A 25,858-nucleotide genomic window follows, 5' to 3' on the forward strand; every position below is an offset into this window, starting at 1 on the left:
AGTAAGCAATGTGGGGAGAGACTTCGCATATTGAAAACAGCACCGAGCCAGGGGTCAGAAAATCTGTCTTCCTGTCCGGGTTTTGCCACTTATGAGCCATTTCATTTTGAGCAGTTGATCCTGTCTGAGCCTCAGTCTCCCCATCTGTTCCTTATGAATAATAATATCAATGCTGCCTACTTGATATGGTTTCAGAGTAGGTGAAGTAAGATTATGTAAACACTTCATAAATGATAAGATATCATTTAACTATCAAGTGGTGATATTTCACGTACAATGTAGTAGTTAAATAAGCTTTTGGGAATGACTCTGTAAATACTGACCATGCAGAAGTGAACTTTGGTAGTGTCGTTAGAGCTGCAGACTCTAGGCAAGTGTCAAGCAGGAAGAGGCGACTGAAAAAGCGCTGAGTAGGTGCCTCACTTCACCTACTGTCCATGATCATTGGAAGGAGCCATGGTGAGGTTCTGGGGTCTCCCATACCCCCTGTTCATCTCAGCTTCTCATGTTTCTGGAAAACGTGGTGGGCCTAATGGGGCAGTGGCATAGACACAGCCAAAAGCAGGAGCCAAATACCCCATCATCCAGGCTAGGTTCGTTGCCAGATTAAAACTTGCAGGTAATAGTTACCAAGTTGGTCTAATCAATTTCCACTGTTTTCCCTGCACACCACTCATTCACAGCAAACAACTCCTGGATGTTTCTAAAACAACGCTTGAAAGAGCTTACTGAAGGTAAATCACTGAGGAAGGGACAAAGCACAGGGATTTGTCAGTATGTCTTAGAATATACATCAAGGTAACAGTGAACAGAAGCAAGAGCTACTCTTCTGGTGTTGCTTTTCTCAAGCTTGTGACCTTTAGAGCCTCTTAGCATCAAGAGTTAAGTGTGGAAAAGAGTTTGGGGTCTTGAGTTGCATCTCCATGTAGTTTTCTAGCATACTGAAATTTCTAAAGAACATAATATGTGATGCTGTTGCATAAAAACAATCAAAATCCAAAAGCTACATATATGTCTCTCCCAACCATTTACCATCACTGTTGCCAGTCACTTAGGTGTTGTTAGAGCTATGTTGGTGCACGTGGTAGTCCTGCTCTTTCCCTTTCTCATGCTGCTTTGTCAGGATTTGGGACCCAGGTTATGTGTAGCCATATAATATGAGCTGGGGAGCTTTCCCACTTGTATGGTATAAAATTCAAAAGATTTATCACTAACTCATTTTTAAAACCATCTGGAAGAGGCACAAACCACCGAGTATAAAATAAACAAGATACAAATATGTCATGTATAATGCAGAGAGCATAGCCAGTATTTTATAATAACTTTAAATGGTGTATAATCTATAAAAATATTGAATCACTATGCTATACACTTGAAACTAATATAGGATTGTAAATGAACTATATATCAATAAAAAGAAGTATTTTTCCTATTTGAAAAAATTAAAATTAAATTTAAAAAAATTTTAAAAACATCTGATCTTGGGGACCTGTATGTGCAAAGCTTTTAAACTTATTGCAATAGTTTATTTCGTAGTTAAAGAACTATCAGGCTTTCCATTTACTTCTTGAATGAACTTTGTCAGGCTGTGATTTCCTGGGAAATAAGGCATTTCATTGAAGTTTACAGATGCATTGATATTAAGTTGTTCAAATTGTTCTCTTTATACTTTTTGTTCTATCTGTAAATATCTCCCCTTATTCTAATATTGTTTTTTTTCACCTTCTGTCTCTCTTTCCCCATCAATCCATCTTACCAGAAGTTTGACAACTTTACTGGTCTTTCCAAAGAAGCAATTTTTGGCTTTGTTAAGTTTCGTTGCTTCTTTGTCTTCCATTTTATTAATTTGTTTTAGAAAATAAACTTTCTGATTTTAGAATAACTTTAGATTTACGGAATAATTGTGAAGATAGTACAGAGCTTCCATAGTTCACTTTGCTGTAATGTTACCATCATACATTCAATGGCACATTTGTCAAAACTAAAAGACCATTGTTAGGACTTTCCTATTGACTAACCACCAGGCCATTTTCGGATTTGACGAGCCTATTGGGTTTTTTGTTTGTCTGTTTCTCTTTTTTTGTGCCCTTTTTGTCTTTTCCATGATCCAGTTCAGGGCACCACATTACATTTAGTCCTTGTGTCTCTTCTGATCTGTGGCCATTTCTCAGTCTCTCCTTGTTTTTCATGGTCTTAAGAGTATAGCAAGGCACTGGCCAAATATCTTGTCAGGGGCCCCTCAATTTGGGTTTCTCTGATATTTTCATGGTTAGATTGAGGTTATAGGTTTTTTTAAGAAATAAAATGCTCTCTCATCTCATTCTTTCTGAGGTTACATGTTATCCACAAGACATTACTCACTGGTCATGTTAACCTTGATCCCTTGCTTAAGGTAGTTTTTGCCAGCTTTCTCCACTGTAAAGACATTATTTTGCTGTCTCCATATGCTATTCTTTGGAAGCAAGTCACTAAGTCCAACTCACACTCAAGAGGAGAAGGGAATTAAAACCCCACGTTCTGGAGGGAGGACTGGCTACGTGTAGTAATTGGAATTCTTCTGCAGGGAAGATTTGTCTCTTCTCCCCTGTGTATTTGGTCAACCACTTATTTACATCCATGTGGGTTCGTGTATAGTTACTCTATACTTTGGGTTACGATCTGATGGACAACTTCTTTGTTACTCAAATTGTTCTAGCTTTAGCCATTGACAGCTTTTTCAGGCTGACTCCCTTTGATATGCCCCATCCTTTTGTGTTTTGCCAGGACACTTTCTTACCTTCTGGCACTAAAACATGCTTCAACTACTTCTTGTTTTTTTCCCTGCCTCAGCCTTAGAATCAGCCCTTTCTCCAAAGAGCTTTGGTACCTTTTCTTAGAGAATGATATTTAGAAACCAAGATTGGGATGATGGATGTGTGCATTGCTACTGGCATGCCATTGCTTCCAGGCCCTCTGAGTGGACACAGCTGGGTGATATGTATGTATACTAACCCACAAGTTCATACCGATGTCTCCGTCTCTAGCCTGGTACCACACAGCTCATGTTAGCCTTCCTTTCTTGCTTGTTTGTAACTTCTCTCTTCAACAGTCAGAAACTTGGCTTCCACAATTCACCATCCATTTACTTATTTGTTCAACCCTTGTATACGTGTAAAGCAGTTTCAAAATTTGCCAACCAGAGTACACTGTGTACAGGTCCTTTAGTCCTTGGCCTTAGAGATTCCAATTAAAACACTGTTTTCCACAGTTCAGTATGACACCTTCTTTTCTCCCCCACTCTCTTTAGTGAGGTTTTGTCATGTAATACAGTTAGAGTCACTTGTACAATATGCATTCCGTCCTGGGATCTGTCCACAGCCTAGTTAACATAGTTGGGGTTTTTCTTTAAGCTTGTGTACAGCAAAGTTCATTCTTTTTACCGTTTATTCTTACAGTTCTGTGGGTTTTGACAAACACGTAGGTTCATGTAGTTGCCACCTAGTACCATACAGAACACTTCCACACCCTAAAAGCTCCCTGGTTCCCCTTTTTGTAGTCAAACATTTCATTAAATTTTGTCCTTGATTTTATTATTCCTTCCTTCTACTTTCTTGGATTATTTTTCTACATTCCTAAATTAGCTGTTTAACTTATGACTTGTCAGCTTTTCTTCCTTTCTATAATAAGCATTTAAGGTTAAATTTCCACTAAGTATTGCTTTTATTACATATCTGCAATTTGATCATGTATTCGATTAAAATTCACTCTAAGTAATTCTAACTTCCCATTATAATTTCTTTTTTGAAACAGGGTTACTTATGAGTATATTTTAAAAGTTCCGGGAAAGTGAATCTTTTTGGGTGATTTTCTTGAGAATTGATTTCTAACCTGATTTCTTTGTGTTCAGAGAGTGTAGTCTGCATGATACTGATTCTTCATAACTTGAGGCTCCTTTTGGCCAATTATGTGTTAAATATTGTAAACGTTTCCTGTTGCTTGAAAAAATATGTATATTCTGTAGCTTGGTAGGGCAAGCAGGAGTCGTGTAATTCAAATCTTCTAGGCTCTCAATAACTTTCTGCCTGCTTGATCTGTGGGGTTAGGACCAAGGTGAGCGGAAAACTGCCGCTGCAATGTGCTTTCGTCCTCTCCTTCTACCAATTTTTGCTTTGTGTATTTTGATATTTGTATGATATGTTTGTCTGATATGTTTGGTACTTGTCTGATATGTTTGTTCTTACTTTTAGCTTTTCTGCATTCTTATGTTTTATAAATAGCAAAAATTAAATCAAAATAGATTCTGATTTAATTTCTGTTTTTTTAGTCAGTTTATCCATCTACAATTATCACATGTCTCGATGTCAGTAAATTCTACCATTTTATTTTGGGCTTTCTTTTTGGCTCATGTTTATAAACTTTTTGTTTCTTTCTTGCCTCTTTTTTGTTTCATCCTGGTTATTTATTTTTTCCACTCAGTGGTTTACATTTTCCATCATTTGAGATTTTACCATGTGTGTTGCTAAAATTTTAAATATTATGCTAATCAGCACATTTCCCATCCTTCTCAAGAGTGCAAGGCCTTAGAACATTCCACTCCCCTTACCCACTTCCTGGCTCACATGCTTATACTGTCTATTATTTTATTTGTATCCTTGTTTGTTTTCTAATTTAAAAAATTAGGTATTATTTTTATTATCTTTTACTCAGTACTTGCCTAGATTTAGAAATTGCTTTCCTTTTCTCCTAAAGTATATTCTTTGGAATTTTCTATAATGGAACACCTATAGGTGGTGAACTTTTATTTGGAATTATCTTTGTTTCATCCACATTTTTTTAAAGGAAATTTTGCTCAGTATACAGATCTACACTGACAGCTGTTTTCTCTCAGAACGTTGAACATCGCTCTCCATTTCCTTCTGGCTTCCTTTGTTGAGAAGGCTGTCAGCAATCTAGTGACCATTCTTTTGAGGGGGATTTAACTGGATACTTTTAAGATGATTTTGTGTTTTGTGGGTTCACTATGGTAATATATCTACATATGGATTTCTTTTCATGTATTCTATTTGGGATTTTTGTGGATTTCTGATCCATCTGCCCTAATACTGGGTAAGTGCAAATTTCTTTGACCTGACCTTGATTGGGATATGAAGATCCATGTCTGTCACCAGTTCTGGAATGTTGCTGTCACTTGAATTATTGTCTCTCCTCCAATCTTGCTCGTCTCTAAAACGACCATTACCCATGTATTAGGCATTTTACCTTCTATCTCTCTTAATGTCTCTAATGTATATTCTGTTTGCTTATTTTTCCAGTTGTGCTCTACGTAGTATTTTCAGTTCTGTCTTCTAGTTCAGGACTCAGCAAACTTTTTCTGTAAAGGGCCAGATGGTAAACATAGTAAAGGTTTTGGGCTTTGTGGGCCATATGGTGTCTGTCACAATTACTTGACCCTCTTAACTGTAGTGCAGAAGCAGCCAATGGACGGTATGTGAATGAATGAGTGTGGCTTGTCTTCTGATACAGTTTTATTCACGAAAACAAGTGGTGGGCTGCAGTTTGCTAACCTTTATTCTACTTCTTCATTTCTCTCTTCAACTATGACATCTGCTTTTTAACCTACTCATTGAATTTTTAATTTCAATCATTAATTTTTTTTAGTTCTAGAAAGTCTCTTTGGTTCTTTTATAAACCCATTTGTTCATTTCTGAATGTCTCATTCCTTTCTTGGTTTTTATTTCTTTAGACTTTCTATAATTATTTATATTCTGATCATTACAATAACTAAAATTTCCAGGTGTTTATATCTATTCTTTCTGCTGATTTTTTGTTTGCCATCATCACTGTTTTCTTATTGTGCTGGCAGTTTTTTGTAGTAGGTACATATACTTGGATTAACCTGTGGATATTCTGCAAGGCCTGGGTTAAGAATACTTTCTTCCTAAAAGAATTTGCTCTACTTTCACTTGGTGATAGGAAGGGCTACTGGAGCTATTTTATTTTCCAACTTGGAGATTCCTCAATTGTACAAGTAGTACCCAGCATAATGAGGTCAGGTGTGTGGTACAGATTCTCAGGAAAGACTCTTTTCACTCAGTCTACAGATGTTGTAGAAACAGATAGATTTCCTTGTTTGCTCCACTTTGCAAAAATATTTATTTTCTGGCCCATCCTTTCTCTCATAGTATAGCCCATTCGAGGGCTCCAGCTTTTGCAGGCATCTCAGGTTCAGCAGCCCATGCAGAGTAGGTCTCTGACCAAGAGGTACATTCTTCTCAGCATAGCTGTAGAGTCTCCTTGAAATCAACATTTGCCCCCAGGGCAGCCCTGGTGTTCACATTCACCCCTACTTTGGCTTCAGTTTCCAGCTCATTTTTATGTTTCTGCCCTTGGGAGAATTTTTTTTTAACTTTGTTATTAGTACAGCATAACATTTAACAGTACCTTTGGTATAATTTATTTAACATTTAGGTGTTTTGTAGTGAAGAGCAATTTTTGGAGCATCAAGTCAGTCTACTATACTTTAAGCAGAAATCACGTGATAACACCTTGCATTCTGAGAAACAAAAATTGGACGTCTCTATGGAGGACCTCCTGGGACCCTCTCTGTAACCCCTCTGCTTCAGGTTCAACCTGATTGGCTGCTGCTCATCCATTGCATCTCAGCTTAAATACCATTCCCAAACTGAATCTTTACCCAAAATCCAAACTACATCAGAACTTTTACTTTTGCTTTTCTTAAATGCAATGTATACTTAATGTCTGATTTTTCTTTTTTATACCTGTCTCTATTATAAACTCTTTTAGGACAACAGTCATTTCTGTTGTGCTTATATTGTATTCCCAGGACCTGGCCAGTACTTGATAAATATTTGTTGAGTAAATAAATGAAAGACATTAGACCATCTGTTTACAAATTTTATAGGTGACATGTTGGGACACTTCATAAATAGAGCTCACGATTAAATATTCTTAATGAATCAAATGCAGTAAGTTTCATGGCCCACGGAAAGACCCCATGTAACCAGCAAGATTGTGTCATCTTACAACATAGAAATTAATAAATTAAAACAATGAAATATCTTCTTTATATATAAAATTAAAAATGATTTTAAAAACTGATAAAGACCACAGTTGATGAGGTTAGAGGGAAATTAATAATTTCATGCACTATGGGTCAGAGTATAAGCTGATAAGTGCTTTTTTAAGAAGCAGTTTTGCAATATGTGTCAAATGCCTGAAAATATCATCTTATTTATCTTAGCTCAGCTGCCGTAATAAAATACCATAGACTGCCATAACAAAACACCATAGCCTTAAACAACAGAAATTTATTTTCTGACAGTTCTTAAGACTAGAAGTCTGAGATCAGGGTGCCAGTGTGGTTGGGTTCTAGGAAGGACTCTCTTTCTAGTTGTAGATGGCTGTCTTCTCTTTGTCTCTTTATAGAAGAGAGAGAGAAAAAGGGATCTCACTCTTCTTCTTCTAATAAAGCTACCAGTCCAACCCGATTGGTGTCCCAGCCTTATGACCTCATTTAAACTTAATTACTTCCTAAAAGCCCTATCTCCAACTATAGTAATTCTGGGGTTTGGGACTTTAACATATGAATTTTTAGGGAAGCAGTACAGTTCAAAGCACCATTTAACCTAGCAACATACTTTCAGGAATTTATCCCAAGGAAACAATCAGAGACGGGTTAAAAATACATAGTGCAAGATTACTTATTACAGTAGTTATTTATGGTAGAAAAAATAGAGGGAAAAAGTCTAAATTTTTACTAATGGAATATTGGGTTAATAGATTATGGTACATCCACCTGATGAAATATCATAATTCTGTTAAAAAGCATATAATTAGATTATTTAAGTGATTGAGAAATTGTTTACACTTCATTAAAAGAATCAAATTGTAAATCAGAATACGCAATAGATGTATAGATTTATAGAAAGAAGACTGGAATTATATTTACAAAATGGTATTACCAGTTAATTCTGATAGGGGCATTTAAGAAAATTTTTTGTCTTTGTGTTTTTCTGAATTCTTCTCCCAAATTATGATGTGTATATAGTCCTTCAGTTTTTCTTTTACAAAAGTTATTTTTTAAAGATAATAACAATAGGTATCGGGTAGATGTAATATTGTATCAGAGAACACTTATCAACCTTAATCCTCTTTACTTTAATTTTAAAAATCCTCTCAATATTTTATTTTTCTTGAATTCTAGAATTGTGTGGGGGAGTGATTTTAGTTTGGTTCCAGGAGAGGCCAGTTACCAAACACCTTGATAACTGCCCTTGACCTGTCTGTCCATCACAACTTAACCACAAAAACTAAGTCACAAGATCACATACCTTCATAGTGTCAGATTCCTGCTTTTTTTTTTTTTTGTAGAAGTGTCTAAAACCTCCAAAGAAGATAGAATTCAATAGGAAATTCAAATATGGGAAGTATTAAGAGGGAGGAGGGTTTGGTAAAAGAAAAGAATACAATTTGTAAATTTCATTTCCAAGATGTTTCTCATAGAACATCTGTTTCTCCTTTTTCAACAAACGTATAGAGGTAGAATTAATTTCATTCTCGGAATATCTAAAATTTCAGGGAAACAGAAGGACACTGATTATGTACTATATGACCATCCAAACGATATATCATTTTGTTTGAAACAATAGGAGGTATTACAGGTTAGGGAATAAAAATGAGAGATTACTGTTTTCTCCCTCATCTTTTAGTGTTTCTTATTCTCATGCTGTGTCTTCCTCTTTTTTTTTTTCATTCTGTTCGCAAATGGATATTGGTGGGAAATGCATGAAACGCAAACTGACTTTTACCTGCTGTGCTGCAGGCAGGGCTGACAGTTCAGAAATCCTGCCCTCCAGGAGTCGTTCCCCTTCGCGTTCTCTCTGAGGAAGCTCAGATGTCCTGTGCTCCTTGTCAGAGGGGGCAGGTGAAAGGAAGCCCATAAGAAACTCAAAAGTACCACAAACTTTGTCATTTGCCCACTCGATGCTTGCAAAATACCTTTTACCGCAAACCACCGAACGGCCAGGACAAGCGAACTTCCCCTGAAGAGCTGGGGAGGGAGGGGGTGATGAAATCTTTCCCATCAGTTCACCAGTTTTCCATACAATGGTAACTCCTGGTGTGTTTACTCAACCCACAAACTTCCTGCGGGCTCTGTTCCAGACACTGTTGACTCCCAGGGATTATAAAACTAAGGGCACATTTATCCTTCGAGTCTCTAGAAGCTGTCCCGATGATAAAAACGACTGAGATAATAACCACAGAAGATGTTAGAGTTTTCACTAAGTAATAGAATATATACTCATGGCACTAATGGGGCATTTTAAGTGGGGATTGTGGGGAGATCCCATGACTAAGTAATTCTGTTATGTACTATTTTTAAAAAATAAACAGATTTCTTTTACTGTCAGCCTTCTCAGACGTCATGGTCATACTGTGACCTCCAATAAGGTCTCATGTTTGTGTTGTTCAAAAAAATGCGTGGGCCGTTTCACCCTTTTTGATGGAGTGTGTCACAGAACCATTGTTCCTTAAAATACGTTGACAGCCAGTTGGTTATTCTTGCTCAAATTCATCCAAGTGAAATGGATATTGAACATGACAAAATTAGCCTGTATTGCTCTCACAGGCCTCTGAAATGTTGTATTATACTGAAAAAAAGGACTACAAAATATGTGAACCAGGGAGGTGAAGCCACGAGGTTAGTCCATAGCTGAACATTTAGGCAGATTCCCTCATTGATATTTTCTCAAATACCTGACTCTGCAACCCAATTGTACCCTCTCTTCCTCTCAGATCGTTCTTGAAATATAATGCAATCATCCTTTGCCTTCAGAGAAATGAGCTTATTATCTGAACTGTCCCCAAAGCCATCAGAGATCATAGACAATGGATTGGTAGTACTGTGTATCCCTCTTGTTCCGGAGTTGTCTTTCCAAAACACCCTTCTCGCTTTGGAGTGTCTGTGGCACTTCTTGTGGAAGGAATTGGTAATCATGACAAGATGTCAGATATACAGGAAGGAGCTATTTGCCTTAAAATGCCTAATCTGCCAGATTGATGAAAAGCACAAATTATAAAAGGCACTTAGTGCATGGGGGAATTGGGTGAAATTAATTTGTATAGACCTTAATAGGTATAGGAACTATTTTTTGGATGAATCTGCCTTTCAGAAAAAATACCGTGTGTGTGCGCGTGCGTGCGCATATATGTGCACACGCGTGATGGTTTCTGTGAACACAGAACATGACCTGTAGGCAGATGTAAGATCTGTCTGTTAGGCAAACATCAGTGGCACAAAGTTCTCTCATACAATTCTGTTTTTTTAAGGAGTCTTTCAGGTACAGTTAACACAGGCACAACTGCACGTGGTGTTTAGTTGTTTATTATGGAATTCCAGAAGTAAGTTCTATGTCATAATTCATTTGACAGTATCCATACTTAAAAGAAGCATACTATGGAACTGTGTTTTATACTTTGTTCATATGTTAAAATTATTTCATGGGGGAGGATATAGCTCAAAGTGGTAGAGCGCATGCTTAGCATGCACAAGGTCCTGGGTTCTCCAGTACCTCCTCCAAAAAAAAGTAAATAAATAAATAGATCTAATTACCTCCCTCCCCACCAATCAATCAATCAATCAATCAAATTATTTCACAGAACACTCTATTAAAATAGTATAAGTTCAAAACTACAGGCCTCAGGAAAAAATGAAAATATTAACATTTGCACATGAGCATACCCTTCCTTCTCATTGGAAGCACTTTAATATTTAATTATTAGCCATAGAGTTAAACCCCAGTTAACATTCCAGTCAGAAAACTAGTCTGCTTTGTTATAATTTTAAGTAACTACACTTTAACAACATCTTTTTATCAGAGAGGCATTATGCTTTTTACTTTTATTATCTCGGGAAGAAAATTGTATTCTTGAGATGTAAAGCAATTTATTTCACTAATAATTAAAATGGCAGATAAACACAAAATTTTCTTCTAAGTGTAAATAAATACACACTGACTTTTGTTAGAGATATTTTTACCCAGAATTCTTAACTATAATTCCTGCTACTGTTTGCTTTTCAAAAAATTTCTCATTTTCCCTACTGTTATATAATAAAAACATTTCAAAGAATGTATGCTATATTAATACTAACAAGTAATAATAAGATTAGTGATATTACTAATTCATGAATTTTTATAATCTTATATATCTGATATTTTTATATTCTATATACCACTCATTCATCTCTTTAGCATTTATTGCCAGCTACAATTCTAGGCACTGGGGTACAGCACCAAGAAGATAGACAATAAACAAATAAACATATCACATGTTGGCTGATGGCAATATGTGCAGTGGAAAGCAATAAAGAGGGCTGTGGAAACAGGAGATTACACTTTTACACGGGGTAGTTAGAGATAGCCTTGCTAATCCTGAGTCTTGTTGGCAGGGATGAGAAGGAAATGAATGAGAAAGCCATGTGTGTGCCCAGGGAAGGCTACCAGGCAGTGGAAGCAGCATATGCAAAGGCCCTGAGGCAGAGCATGCTTCCTGTATTTGAGGACTAGATAGTATGCCAGCATGGCTAGAGTGGAGGGACTTGCTGTGAGGGGGTAGAGGAGATCAGAATGGACTTTGGCTTTTACAATGAGTGTTGCCATTACAGGGATATGACTTATGCTTGAAGATGGTTCACAGTAGTGTGCGACCATACTCTGACAAAGAAAAGACTAGAGGAGTGAGACCAAAGAGGCTACAGCTTATAAAGTTCAGTTATTTTATTTTATTTATAGTTAATATTTTAAACTCTATTACCCTGAGTCTACTAGATACACGATCATAAAATTTAACTGGTTTAAATATCTCTCCAGGTTTCTGCAAGTATACATGATCAATGTATGAAAGAGCAAATTTTAGGGTGTCCTTTGTTAAGGTCTTTTTTAACTGAATCACTGATCCAGTGGTAGATATTTTAAATTGTATTGATATTTTAGCTCTCTGCTTTACTCAAGCAATATAGAAAATGTCTGATATAAATAAATATATTTAAAATAGTTCCACCTTTGTTGTATCTCAAATATAGCTTCCATTTTTTTAATAGGGTTTTTTTTAAATTGCTCTTTATTTCCTGGTAAAACATAGAGGAAAGACAGTAAGGCATGGGCACCAAGAGCCCCAAATGTGGAATGCAAGAGACCTAGATTCGAGTTCAGGCTTCTGTCCTTATGAGCTGTGTGACTTTGGGGAAGTCACCTAACCTCTCTGAGCCTCAACAGCCTCCTCTCTTGGGGACTAGAGAAAGGATTGCTGTGAGCATCCTATGTTGTTATGCCTACGAAACAGCGCAGTACCAGGCACATTTTATATTTTGTCTTTGAAAATTGCTACGTTTGTTTTAATAACCACCATGACAAGAAGATTTTGATGACACAGGAAGTGTTTGTGTTTATTGGGAAGAATAATTTTAGAAGGAGCTGTTGCTTTTAGGGTTGACTGCAGCAAAGTTACCTTTTATTCCCAATATTTAGATACAGAAGGCCACTTCTTATGCCTGATATTTAGTGCATAGTCTGATATACCCACTAAAATAAGAACATGTGAATAAGGGCAAGACCAAAATATGAAAGGTATTTAACCTGTAAGATGTGTAGCCTAATTTAGTGATAAGCTCGGTAAAATGATGGCCCTTCACTGCATGTAATAGTCTTCATCTTAGTGAAATTGACATGGGGGACATTCCTCTGACTAATTTGTCTCAGTCTTCATCGCCTGAACCCCTGGCTCCATTCAGTCACGCAGGCGATGTGTCCCAGTGAAGTTTAATATGACAGGATGGTGTGCCTATCACTGAGGATTACAGTCTCCTTTGACAGTTGAAAACTAACAGTAAAATTCGCTCAAATACAACCACACGGCACCTGTCAGAGAGCAAGGCCAAAGGAACATGTCAGTCGTCAGAACAATAAAGATAAGTTCTTTGCTCTTTTTCATCAAGTTTGCGTAGGTGTATTTAGTGAAATAACCACCTGCAAGTTTGTGATGTGGCCTTTTAGGCTGTCTGTGTAATAATGTAATGTAGTTATAGTTTTTGCCTAAATGCCCAAATTCCCAAATTAATGATTTGTTTAGAACTCTCCAATCTCACTTTTGTGACCATTGACAGTAGTTATCCTTAGGTTACAGTCTGGGTTCTGTGCTATTATTTGCTCCATAGGAACTGACTCTGAAGTAGTATGTGAAAAAAATCCATTATTAAATTATTACAAAACATTAGGGTTAGCTCTTAGTTCATTGTTTTATAATTCAAAACCAGACTTTCTTTTCTCCTCCCTAAAAATACTTGAAAGACCAATGTTTTGCCATTAGTTTTTCTGCAGTCCAACATTCAAACTGTATTTTGATGGGCCAGAATGAAATATAATTGTAAATAATATTTTCAAAGCATAAGTTCAAACAGCATGCAATTTTTTGATGTAATAAATTATTGACTCTAATTAGAAAAAAAATTCTCAGACTTAAATGATACTTTTTTTTTCTGGGAGAAAATGATGCTTTGATACGAATAAAAGGTTTTTATGTCAGCATGATTCAGGTATAACTTTAAAATTAATTGCTTTTACCCTAATTGACTAGTTTACAAGCATCAAACACACACATACATATGTATAGATGTCTGTGTGAAAAACAGTGGGAACAACAAATCTTGTTGGGAAAGTTATTTTAAGTATCCATTTTTTAATAACCCTCATTTCTACCTGTTTTATACGTGAACATTAAAAATTAGTAAGTTCAAAGATGTCTTTGAGAATTAAATTATAATATTCAGAAAAATAAGTTAGTAGGAGAAGAAATAATTGGTATTAAAAAATACAGAGGATTCATTTTGTTGAAATGTATTTAAAGTGAATATGAGTTTTAATAAATCTTTTTCTCTGTTTTAACAAGGACAGTTAAAATTCATATATTCAAAATTTTAGATGACTGCTATACCACCAAATACTTAAATTGATAGTGAATAAATTCTGAATCCCAGCTATTAGATTTATTTTATATTTTCAATCCTAATCTTAGTAAAAGAAGATACCTTTTTGGTCCCTGTTGCTACTTTTAAAAATCCTAATGAAAATTAACCTTTATTTCATAAGCATATTTGGTTTAACACAAAACTCTTGAAGCAATAGCTGGTCTTTCTTCTCTGTGTGTTTATTCAAATATTTATATTTGATTTATATTTAAACAAACCAAAAAAGAGCAGTAAACCACTACGTGTATTCAAAATTTCTATTCCTTACAACAATGAAAATTAAATCTCCAATTTCACATTAGCTTAATTTTTATTTGGAAGGGAAGCAGTTAAGACATTGTAGCTTACATTCAGCATATTTTTTGTAATATTTCCATTCAGGATATTTAATTGGTCACATGTTTGGTATCACTATAAGACACTTTTCACTGACATTCTCAAGGACTAGTCATTGTTTCTGTAGATATGGAAAATATTTATTGTAACCCTTTACCTTGAAGCTTGTCTAAAGAGAATAATTTTCTTCCATTTATTCCGGGTCAAAATATGAAGCAAGTGGCTACAAAATATCTCCAATAAATGTACACCATAGACACAAGTAATATGTATACTGTGGACTGAGGCATTTTCCTTAATTATTTGGCTTTTTTCCCCAGGGAAATAGAAAGATGTAAAATATATAAACGTAAATGTCCTATCACTTTAAATTACTGATTCTGTTTTTTTTTTTTTTTTCCCCCAGGCCTGATGGAATCGGAACTGTTTCAATGGAAGAAAAAGAGAGATTTGAGGAGATAAAGGAAAGGCTCTCTTCCCTTTTAGAGAATCAGATAAGCCATTTCAGGTATATGCTCCATTGATACAAATATTTGCTTCTTAATTCCCTCCATCCTCTAATACCCCTGCAAATGTTTATCAAGTCTTCCTGCTACTGCTCACGAACTACCGGTGGCTTCTCCATTGCCTATAGGGTAGCTTCTGCATTGCCTATAGGGTATGATCCGCATTTCTGAGTCTGTGGTCTGCTTCTCAGCCTGACATTCAGTTTCCGTGACTCACTAGGTAAGTCCCGCTGCCCTATAATATCCATCCCACTAGTCCTGCCCCCCTGCAGTATCCATCCCACTAGGTCCCACCCCCCTACAATATCCATCCCACAAGTCCTGCCCCCTGCAATATCCATCCCACTAGGTCCCACGTCCCTACAATACCCATCCCACTAGGTCCTGCCCCCTACAATATCCATCCCACTAGGTCCCACGTCCCTACAATATCCATCCCACTGAACCTCTCACTCGCCCTGTGTGTTTCCCATCCCCACGTAGCCTCTTCCCCCAGCTCTGGTGACAGTTCCTCCCCTTCTCTGTCGCCAGGCAAGGAGACTCTCAAGTCCCACCTTCACAGTGGAGCCTTTCTCAGTTATTTCGACAAAAAGTGGAAAAGCTGAAGTCTTTGAGCATTTATCATCTGTATCAGCCCTACTCACCTCTCACAGAGAAATGATACAAATGTCTTAAGTCGTTAGTTATCCCTTTATTTACATTCTGTGAGAACAAGGACCACAGTGTGTCTAGCACAGTTTCTTGCTCAGAAAAATTAAGTATTGAAAGTAAGAAACATTTGCAGGGTGAAGGATGAATATCTTGATAATATTCTTTTTTCCCTGATTGTAGTTAGCTTAATAGAACCTAATGGTTAAAAAACAGAAACATGCCTTTTTTTCTGTCACTCTCATCCTCAGAGCCTATAAAATTTTTCGATGTCAGTGTGTCGTATCTTATAGCATGTCTGTCATGTTGCAGGTGTGTGATTTGGAATCATCTCGTGAACTTACGGAAAAATAAATTCAATTAATATTCCCCCTTAGCACTTTGAAAACATTGTTATTTAGCCATGTGAACAGTGTATGGCTGCTCTGGGCCTCAGTTTCCTTATTGGTAATATGAAAAGCTTAGACTCTGTGATTTTAAAATGGTCCTGAAGGAAGAAATTCTCATAGGATATGCTATGCATCCGTTTCCCTGCCTTAATTATTTAACTGGGGCTGGTACCACACCCTTAAGGCAAGTGAATGAGGGGGGATGTTCTTTATCATGACACCTGGGCAAGGGGGCAGTCATTTAGTGCTGGGTTTAGAAATGCCATTCACAGAACAGTCTCACATTGGAGAATTTATTCTGCCCAAAAGGCTAATAGATTCACATTAGGATACACTATTCTCAATAACGTGACAGAATTGAATTCTGGGTTTGGGGTTTTTGTTTTTGTGTTTGTTATTTTATTTTATTTTTAGTTTATAAACAAAATGAAAACACGAAGAAGACTTTTACGTTTACAGCGGATGTTTCTGCGTTTGCCGTTAAGAATACTGTCTTTTAGGTTGTGCAGAGATCCTTCAGTTTGCTGTGTATGTCGTTTAATGAAAATCAATGCATAGTTTTCCTGATTTTGACATTATTGAGACAGAGCTCATAATTCTGTTGAATCTCTATGGCAGTAACTGTATGTCTCCATGGTTGTTTGTAGCCGTGCTTTCATCTGCCAGTAGCAAAATCCTACCTCAAACTGGTTCAGACAAATAAATGTGCATGTTCACTTACACGCAGGTCTCAGGTAGGGTGAACATCAAGACAGGCTGAATTTAGGAGCCAGAGCTCCATTTCTTTGTGATTCTCACATGCCTCTCCTTCTTCATGGGATGGCTTTACCCCCAGGTTGGTAGCAGGACCATAGATTTCATTGGCCTCACATCCATACACACTAGCATGGTGAGGGGAGGGAGTAAAAGCCATCTCTTTCTGTGATTCTCTCTTTTCAGATGTAACATTGCTATAGAAGATCCTAGCGAACTACCCCTCATATCTCAGTTGCCCTAAATAGGTCACAGACCCAGTCCTGAACCGAACCCAGGGGCCACAGGAAGCCCAGGCACTAGATCCTCAGTCACTGACAAGCAGAGGGACCGCCATGACCGAGTGTTAGCCTAGCCAGAGTCATCCGGGGGGCTCCGCCCCCCACAGTGCTCCCAGCTACACAGCAGAGGCACGGAATGAAGGTTGTCCACATCATTTATTGTATTATAGTGTATTCCCCTCTCTTCCAGTTTTGTCTCTCTAGTTCTCTTAATAATTTCAGTAAAGATGTACTCTAGAATTCTTTTTCGTTTTATTTCTTTGATGAACTAAAGATACAAATTAAAATAAACTGGTCTAGACTTTTGGGGCTGGCTTTTATATTTTCTTCTGATGTTTACAGAGTTTGTAGAAATTCTACCAGGTTTGTTTCTCCTGAGTCCATAGAAAACTGGGTAAGAAGAAATGGGATTAAAGTAAAATAGAGGAAATTTGAGGTATCCATATAGGCAAACTTAGAAAATTTTTTAAATTGTCTGTGCAGATTTTCATTAGGATTCTGCCAAATGATCTTCCTTAGCCACTTATGTTAAAATTTAGAAAGAACGTAAATTACTTCTCAATTCATACTAAAGAAGTAAAGAGAGTCCTATTAATAACTCTTGTATAGAAATTTATTTATTCAGGCCCAACTGTATTTCAGAAATGGATTTCAAAGACACAGATAGAGTAATAAGGCCAACTAAATTAAAAATAAATAAGGAACTTCTGGCTAAAGACTTCCTCATGGGACCTAAACAAACAGCAGAACAGTATTTTTCTAAAGACATAAATGCACAAGGACAACAAGGATTAGAGAGGAGAAAAAATAGAAAAAAATAAGTAAAAAATTTGGAAGTCAGGTGAATGGATGGCTTCTAATTTAGCCACCCAGGAAAAACTGGATCATAAGCTGGCAGTGAGGAAAACAGAGAAGCAATCTGATTGATGTCATAAATCACCAGAATGTTTAGGAATTGCCAGTTGTAAGCCTTTCTGGAAATTAAGAGTGAAGGATGATTTGTAAGTAAATCTACTTAAGACGCACTGAGAGTCCCTAGATCTCGCTTCCATCTCAGCTGCCAGGCTGCGGCCCCTCCCCATCCCCCTTTCTGGCAGAGCACTGCAGGTTTATTCCCTGGGGAGGGTAAAATTAGAGGGTACCCGGACTGAGATGGAGGAGGAGAGGAATCGTCAGCACGGTTGGAGTTAGGGATTATATGCAGAAACAGGGTGATTCAAAAAATGTTTATTCTGAAATCTGAGACGCACAGGTTTCTTCCAGCTCACACACTTGACACCCAAAGTGCTGGCAGGCAGGCAGGCTTGTACCTTCCCTGCTTAGTAGAAGTGTCTTCCCCTGGGACTCTGACTAGCCCAAGAGAAAAGACCTAAAGCTGTGGGCAGTAAAGACGCCTGGTGAAGTAACCCAGCTACACTCCCCTTCAGCAAAGACCAGAGGGTACACATACCCACTTAGACGCATATAGCTTCCATTTAGTTTTTTAATAACTCGCTTTTGAAAATGATCAGACAGCCAAGGTGAAGCCATCAGATGTTTGAGGAAAGCACTTACTGTGGGCGGCAAGTAATACCAAAAAAGGAACTTGGGGAAAAAATAAAAGTTATATGGAAAGAAGGAAATGCTGGAAGAGGTGGTGGGAATCTATTATTGATATGCTTGGGGAGGTTTGAGAAGATACAGCATCTATAAAACAAAAACAAGATGTATTTAAAAAAGAAAAAGAAAAAGAAAAAAAAAACCTTAGGGAACAAATAATAGCTCTTAGAAACTGATGCAAATGACACGCAACTACATACACACTGTCGAAAGATTAAGTTACTGAAACCTTCCAGAAAGTAGGGGGCAGGGAGTTGAACAGATGGAAAAATACAAGTACAGTTGGCCCTTCATTTCCTTAGGTTCCACATCCCCTGCCAGATCGAGTGGGGTGGGTTGAATCTACAGATATACGGGGCCACCAGTACTACACTATTTTATATAAGGGACTTGAGTATCTGTGGATTTTAGTATCTGTGTGGGTCCAGGAACCCATCCCCCACGGATACTGAGGGGCAACTGTACAAGGATAGGAGAAATGAAGGATCTGCTTAGAAATTTCATCATTATAAATAATATAAATCCCAGAAACAGGGATTTATATAATAATAAATAATAATATTATTATAAATATAATATATATAATAAATATAATAATAATAAAAAATAATAACAGAAACAGTTAAGGTTTAAGGTAGGAAATTATCAATAAAGATATTCAAAGTAATTTTCCAGAATTAAAGGACAGAAGTGTTCAGATTAAACGAGTCCTTTGAGTACCACACACAGTGGATTAAAAAAGATACTCAGAGTGCATTTTTATGAATTTTCACAATCTTGGAGATAAAAGAGAAGATCTAGAAGTACAAAGAATCATAATGGCTTCTCAACATTGATTTATTCTACAGTAACTTATTAAGTGCTTACTATGTGTCAGGCAGTGAACAAAATTTTAAAAGAGATACTTTTCTTCTGCAACTTTTATTTCAGTATGAGGAACAGTACTGATCCCCAGAAAACCGTGCATCAGTGACTTCACAGTTTAGAGGAAAGATGATCTCCAGCCTAGAATACTGTGCTAGTAAATGTGTCTATTAAGCTAGACATCAAAAGATGTGCTTCCCATATTCCCTTTTTTGGAAAATGCAATTTACCAAGACAAAGGGGAAAACAAAGAAAGAGAGAGAGTTAAGATCCCTGCAACAGTAAATCGACATGAGAGAGGTTCTTCATAGTGGTTAGTAAAGGTGGTTAATAGAGACCCCAAAGTGGTGACTGAACCTAGAGAGGGAACAGTTCTGACCAGAGCAGTCAGAAAATTCAAGTAGACCAAACTGACAAAACACTGAGATATTTGAGCGTGTTTTACCCACTTGGAATTTGGAATTGTATTAGTTGTGTTAGAGCTTGGAGCTGTACTAGATCAAGTATATAAAAAGAAATTAAAACAAAGACACGTATTAATCATAAACAAAATAGTGACACATAGAAGGTAGTCAAAGTAAGAACTGTGTCTCAATTATCTAAGATATTGACAAAATTAATGTAGATACTGAATTTAAGTTTAACCTCCAAAAGTCACTGCATTAAAAGGGTGGCTGGAACCAAAACTATGTTTAGGGTGGAGGAAAGTGGTCTTCAAAAAAAAAAGCACCTTATGTCTAAGATGGAGTATTGGGATGATATTTATCTCCCACATGAAATAATTTTTTAAGACAAAATATGCGGGGAAGATGCTTTTCAAGATGTTAAACGTAAGACAATGAATAGCCGTGAGTCTTGAGAGATGGGAAACGAATGAATAAGCCCTTTAATTACCACTGCTTACTGCCAGAACAGCGTTTCCAGACCATGGTCCAGGGAAGAGGAATCTGGGAGGATCCCAGTGGACACTTGGCTCCTTTAAAGGAGACAGAACTGGGAGTCCAGGGAGAGTAAGGTAGCCAGAATTGTCAGGTCAAAGTTCTAAAGGAGAGAGAGCTCAGAGAGACCTACACGTATTTGCTGAGGGTCCCCTGGAGTCTTTAGCTAATTACTGATCTGTGAATGGATGTGAGGAAACTAAGAGCAAAGAACTGTGTGAAAGGATTACAGGGGGAAATGTCCCCAAAGCAAGCACAGGGCTGGGAGTAGTTCTAATTCTTGAGCATCAGGTAGAATATGCAGAAGGTTTTGTCTCAGTAGAAGAAAAAATTTAGCCAAAGAATAAGCCCTGTCATGGTCTCTCCTAATGAAGCTTAAAACCAAGATTCATATGAGTCAAACTGTTTCCAAGTAATTTAACTGCATTCCAAAACAAAGTTCAAGAATGTTTAAAGGAATACAAAAGTACTCAGCCACCAATAAGGTACAATAGCAATGTCTAGCTTTCAGTCAAAAATTTCTAGGGATACAAAGAAATAGTAAAATATGACCAATGAAGAGAATGCAAACAAGCAAAAGTGAAAATGGCACAGAAGATAGAATTAGTAAACAACAGTATTGCCACACGTCATATGTTCAGCCTGTTAAGGGCATCATGGAAAACCGACAACTAACATCGTATTTAATAATGAAAGACTAGATATTTTCTACCTAAGATCAAAAACAAGGCAAGACTATCTTGGTAGTGTAGTATAGAAAGTCCAGTAATAGACTCACATACCTGTGATCAATTGATTTTCAACAAATGTACAGACAATTTGTAAAGTATATTTTATTCAACAAAATAGTGCTGGAACTACTGGATGTCCAAATGTAAAATATTCACCCAGATCCACACCTCACACTTGATTCAAAACCTAACCCAAAATGGATACATCTGGAAAACAGAAAATCAGTGTTTTTTTGGACTAAGCAAAGATGCTTAAATAAAACACCAAAATCCTGATTCATAAATGGAAAAATGTTACTTTGAACTTCATCAACATTAAGAACTTTTGATCTTCCAAAGACATTAATAATAAATATCAGAATGGAAGAAAATATTTGTGTAATACATATCCCACAAAAGACTTCTATGTAGAATGTATAAATAACTCTTAAAACTTAATAAGAAATGAAACAGCCCAATTAAAACGTTTTGACAGATATTTCATTAAAGATATAAGATGGTGAAAAGGCATATATGAGAAGATGCTCAACCTCATTACTCTATACGGAAATACAAACTAAAACCACAGTGAGGTACTGCTACTACCTGTCTGTGTAGCTAAACTTTAAAGAGTAACACCAAACGAACAGATTTGGCATGGATGTGAAACTGGACTCCTGCTGATACTGTTCATAGAAATGTAAAACGGTACAACTCACTTGGTAAAAGAGTTTGTAGTTTTTAAAAATTTAAAAACCCCATGTATTCCACTCAGGTTATTCTCGAAGAGACATGAAAGCGTATGTCCACACAGAGACATGAATATGAATATTCATACTAGTGTTATTCATAACAGTCGAAGTATGAAAACAAGACAGATGACATCAACAAGGAATGTATAAAAAATTGTATGGGAATACTTCTGAGCAATGAAAAGGAATAAACTGTTGATACATTGCAGTAGCATGAATGAATATCAAAACAGCTATGCTGAGTGGGAGAAATCGGTCCCAAAAAAGATCATACTGTGTGACTCCTCTTACATAAAATTATGGCAAATACAAACGAATCTAAATGACAGAAGGGAAGTCAGCAGTTGCCTGGATCCCAGGGATGGGAAGGAAATATTTGGGGGTCATGAATATGTATATGACATTGATTGTATGCAGTTGTCAAAACCTATCAAGTCATACACTTTAAATATGCGCAATTCATTGTATGTCACTTCCGTCTCTAAATTTTTTTTTTAAAGCTAAGTACTTCCCTTCCATAGCGGGAAGTTAGTAAGATAATGTCTAAAGCTGGAAAATCAAGAATTTGAAATGTTAGCATGTAGGTTAGGGATATGACATTTAAATATCAAAAGAATCAGATAAAAGTGAAAACTTTTTTTTTCAAGAGAAATTACTTGGGAAGGTGTTGTGGAACTGACATAAAGGATTTATGTTTTTCATAAAAATTCCCTTACGAACAGTTTCTTCTTAGACTATGTGTATATATAACTTTAATAAAAATAGATACTGTATTTACAACTTTAAAATATAAAGAAGAGAAGGAGTTTAATCATCGGACATGTCTGTACAGGTTCATTTACCTGCGTAATTAATTTACTAAAGTGAAAATCAGGGTGACTTTAATTTATTCAGATTGGGCATTAAACTTGGTTGAATTTTATTTAATCAGTGGATGCTTTCCACTTTACTTAGCTATTACCAAGCTGGCGAAGTGGTAAAAACCCAAAATATTTACCCTGAAAAGCAGGACAAAATGATTCCCTTCTTTTAAAGCTTGTTTTGTGAAGATTAATTAAGCTTCTGTGTAGTTATTTTCTGTACTTTATTGACTCAGGATTACTTGTACTCTGTAAATGTGCTGAATTATTTACACATCACGGGCAGCTAATGCTAATGCAGAACATACCCAGTGGGACCTCAGAGCCCTGAAATGCTAAATGTAATCTGGGGATCAGTAACATTCCATTCATAAAATGTGTCACCCACAGGTTAATGGAAATAAACAATAGGAAAGACAGTGGGTGGATTATGCAAATACACTGAAAAGATTTAAGCAGGGGGAGGGGACTACAAGAAACCAATTTGTGTTTTATTTAAATGTGGATTAACGTTTATGGTATACAAAATGATTAAAGCTACTTTACTAATTTGCCAATGCTCTGAAAAGCATCCCTGCACAGGAAAACTATCAAAATAAATTGGTCCTGGTTTTTTTATGTGTGGGTTTTGGGGAGGGTAAGAGAATAGAGGCAGGATTAAGTGAAGGACATTTTTAACATGAAATGATATTTGTAATTTTTTTAAATGAAATGATAAACAGTATTCAGAAGAAAAGTCTGAGTGACTAGATTTATGTGACACTTAATTGCATTTCTTTGATACAAGTGAAAGTATCACAAAACTAAAACCTAATCCGAATACGAATTCAACTACTGCTTTGTGAGGAAAGAGTCTTTCTCCCTCTGTCTCTTTACGGTGTGGTCCTGTAGAACAATTTGAGCTTAAATACATTTTATATCTGTGCTTTTTTAGGGAAACCTCTTCAAGTTACTGTGTGAAAAAAAATTTCCTTGTTCATTATGTTTTAGAAAATATGTCTGCTAAGTCCTTGGGTAATGGCAAAAGACAGAAATAAGCAGACTTTTCAAGCTATTAGTTTAAAAGATTCCTAAGAGCTAAAAGGCAGTCCAGCGGCAGCGCAGCTGCCTGTAGCACATGGGCTTGGGGCGGGAGGTGGGGGCGGTAAGGGAGGGCAGGCTTTGCTGAACCTGGTTCAATAAAGCAAAGCGCTCCAACAGGATGAAGTGGCCCTGACCCCCTGTACTGGGTGGAAAGTGACCTGAAGAGGGACCCCCTTGTAAAGAGCAGTAAACCTGTCACCACCATGTGGCAAGTTATGTCTGAGGAGCCCACTCCCCCTCCCAGCTCTGACCCTGATTTCAGAACATCCCGTAACCTGCCCTCCAGTTGTTGGTGTGTATTAGGGATACGTGGAGCTGAAAGTACTTTGGATAAGTGACTGCCAGCAAGAGCCGCAGGTTCGCGTGTGTATGGGGGTGGGGTGGGAGCGGTGGAGAGTTAGACACCAGCACAGACAGACAGACAGACGTCAGGTAAGGAGGTTGCTGGAAACTTGTTTTCCTAGGACCTGTGTCTGTGGCTGGGCTTCTGCCTCAAATCTCACCCAGATAGAGGAGGAAATGGGAGAAGAGAGCTTGAACAAGAACACCTTCAAGCAGAAATGATTAGGGAATGCATTTGAAGTTTCTCTTTACTTGTAGGACCCTGGAGATTCCTTTTTGATTGCCATATTTCTGTACACACATTCTCAAAACTTGAGAACCTTTTTCGTCACAATTGACACCTCCCCTGTGTAAGACATTCAAATCATGGGACCAGATAAACTCCAGCAGTTAGAATGTTCCCGTGTGGGTTGATGCTCTTTGAACTGCTTTCTACTCCCCTCCAGTAATGCCAAGTAATACAAGAGAGAAATTACTGAGCATTCTCGGATATTAAATGTTTGACGTTTTTGTTCCTCTTTTTTTCTTTTTAAGATACTGTTTTCCCTTTGGACGACCTGAAGGTGCACTAAAAGCCACACTTTCATTACTTGAAAGGGTATGTTTGACCATTGCTTTATAAATACCATTTGCGTTCTTGATGGCTGTGTGTTTTAGTTACTGAACTAGGTAGACTGTCTTATTCCTCACAAGTGCGAGGTCCTCTGGGTCTGTTGCATTTCATCAATTTCTTTTTTTGGGTGGGGGGAAGGTTATTAGACTTATTTACCTTCTTTTTTAATGGAAGTACTGGGGATTGAACCCAGGACCTTGTGCATGCTAAGCACGTACTCTACCACTGAGCTCTACCCTCCTCCCTCATCAATTTCTCACCTTCTCCTGCTACGTTCAGTTTCTTCTATATCCTGCTTTTCCTCTCCAGAGCCTTTCTGAAGCCTACCACTGCCATCCTTTGCTAAGTTTATGGCATCTTTTTGGTACCACCTTTTTTTCCCCTCATGAAATAGTCTTTTTTAACTTCAGTTAAGTACAGTTACCTGTTTTTCAGACTTTACGTTTGTGTTTAATTATCCCCCTGACTTATTGGTACTCTGTCATATTTCTCATACCTCTAAGAGTTTAACATTTAATATTCACAAATGTATCATTTCTTTCATTCTAAATTTCTCTCAGAATTTATTTAAATTCAACTTGCGTGTTACTTTGAAGGCGTTCGGGAATTACAGAAATTGTTGATTATAGAAGTCACAAAAGTATGGAAATATACAAAAAGTAATAGTAAACATCCATGCGAAAAATCATTTGTTCATGGAAGTATATCCTCCACTGCTGTTTTTGTGGCAGATTATGTGTGAAAGGGAAGTGTCATCTTCATCTGTCTATAAAACTATTCACATGCTATTTGAAAGTTAACAGTTAAGTAATGTGGACAAATCCTATTCCTTATCAGTATTAAAAAGGATATCAAAGGATCTTCTATATCTCTTGATTTGATTATTCTGGTCCTGATTTGTTGACTTCAGGCTCTTCTTGTTCATGTCGATTTATCTGCCCAAGGAATTCCAGATAATACATTGTTTATTTGCACCTCTATGAAAAAGGGGAGACATTGTTCAGTGATTTAAGGAATTGGGGAGATGAAGACTAGAATTGATGGTTAAAATGAGATCTTTGGATTACAGATAGGTTTCATCTATATATCCCAGCTTTATCCTTGATTACTATGAATTGTGTGATAGAAATATTGTTGTCATAATTGTTTTATTAGAATTTG

The 25,858-nt window shown here is 36.9% G+C and overlaps 1 protein-coding gene across 8 annotated transcripts in view; it reads left to right on the forward strand.

Moving 5' to 3' along the window:
* Positions 1-25,858, forward strand: part of CADPS2 (calcium dependent secretion activator 2) — a 447,742-nt gene that overhangs the window by 318,052 nt on the left and 103,832 nt on the right. For all 8 annotated transcript variants that reach the window (XM_072964582.1, XM_072964580.1, XM_072964581.1 and 5 more), the window contains 2 exons: positions 14,766-14,867; positions 24,619-24,682. In XM_072964582.1, the coding sequence (XP_072820683.1) occupies positions 14,766-14,867; positions 24,619-24,682 (166 nt within the window). The remainder of the gene's footprint in view (positions 1-14,765; positions 14,868-24,618; positions 24,683-25,858) is intronic.

The sequence above is a fragment of the Vicugna pacos genome, chromosome 7 (assembly GCF_048564905.1).
Source record: "Vicugna pacos chromosome 7, VicPac4, whole genome shotgun sequence".
NCBI lineage: Eukaryota > Metazoa > Chordata > Mammalia > Artiodactyla > Camelidae > Vicugna > Vicugna pacos.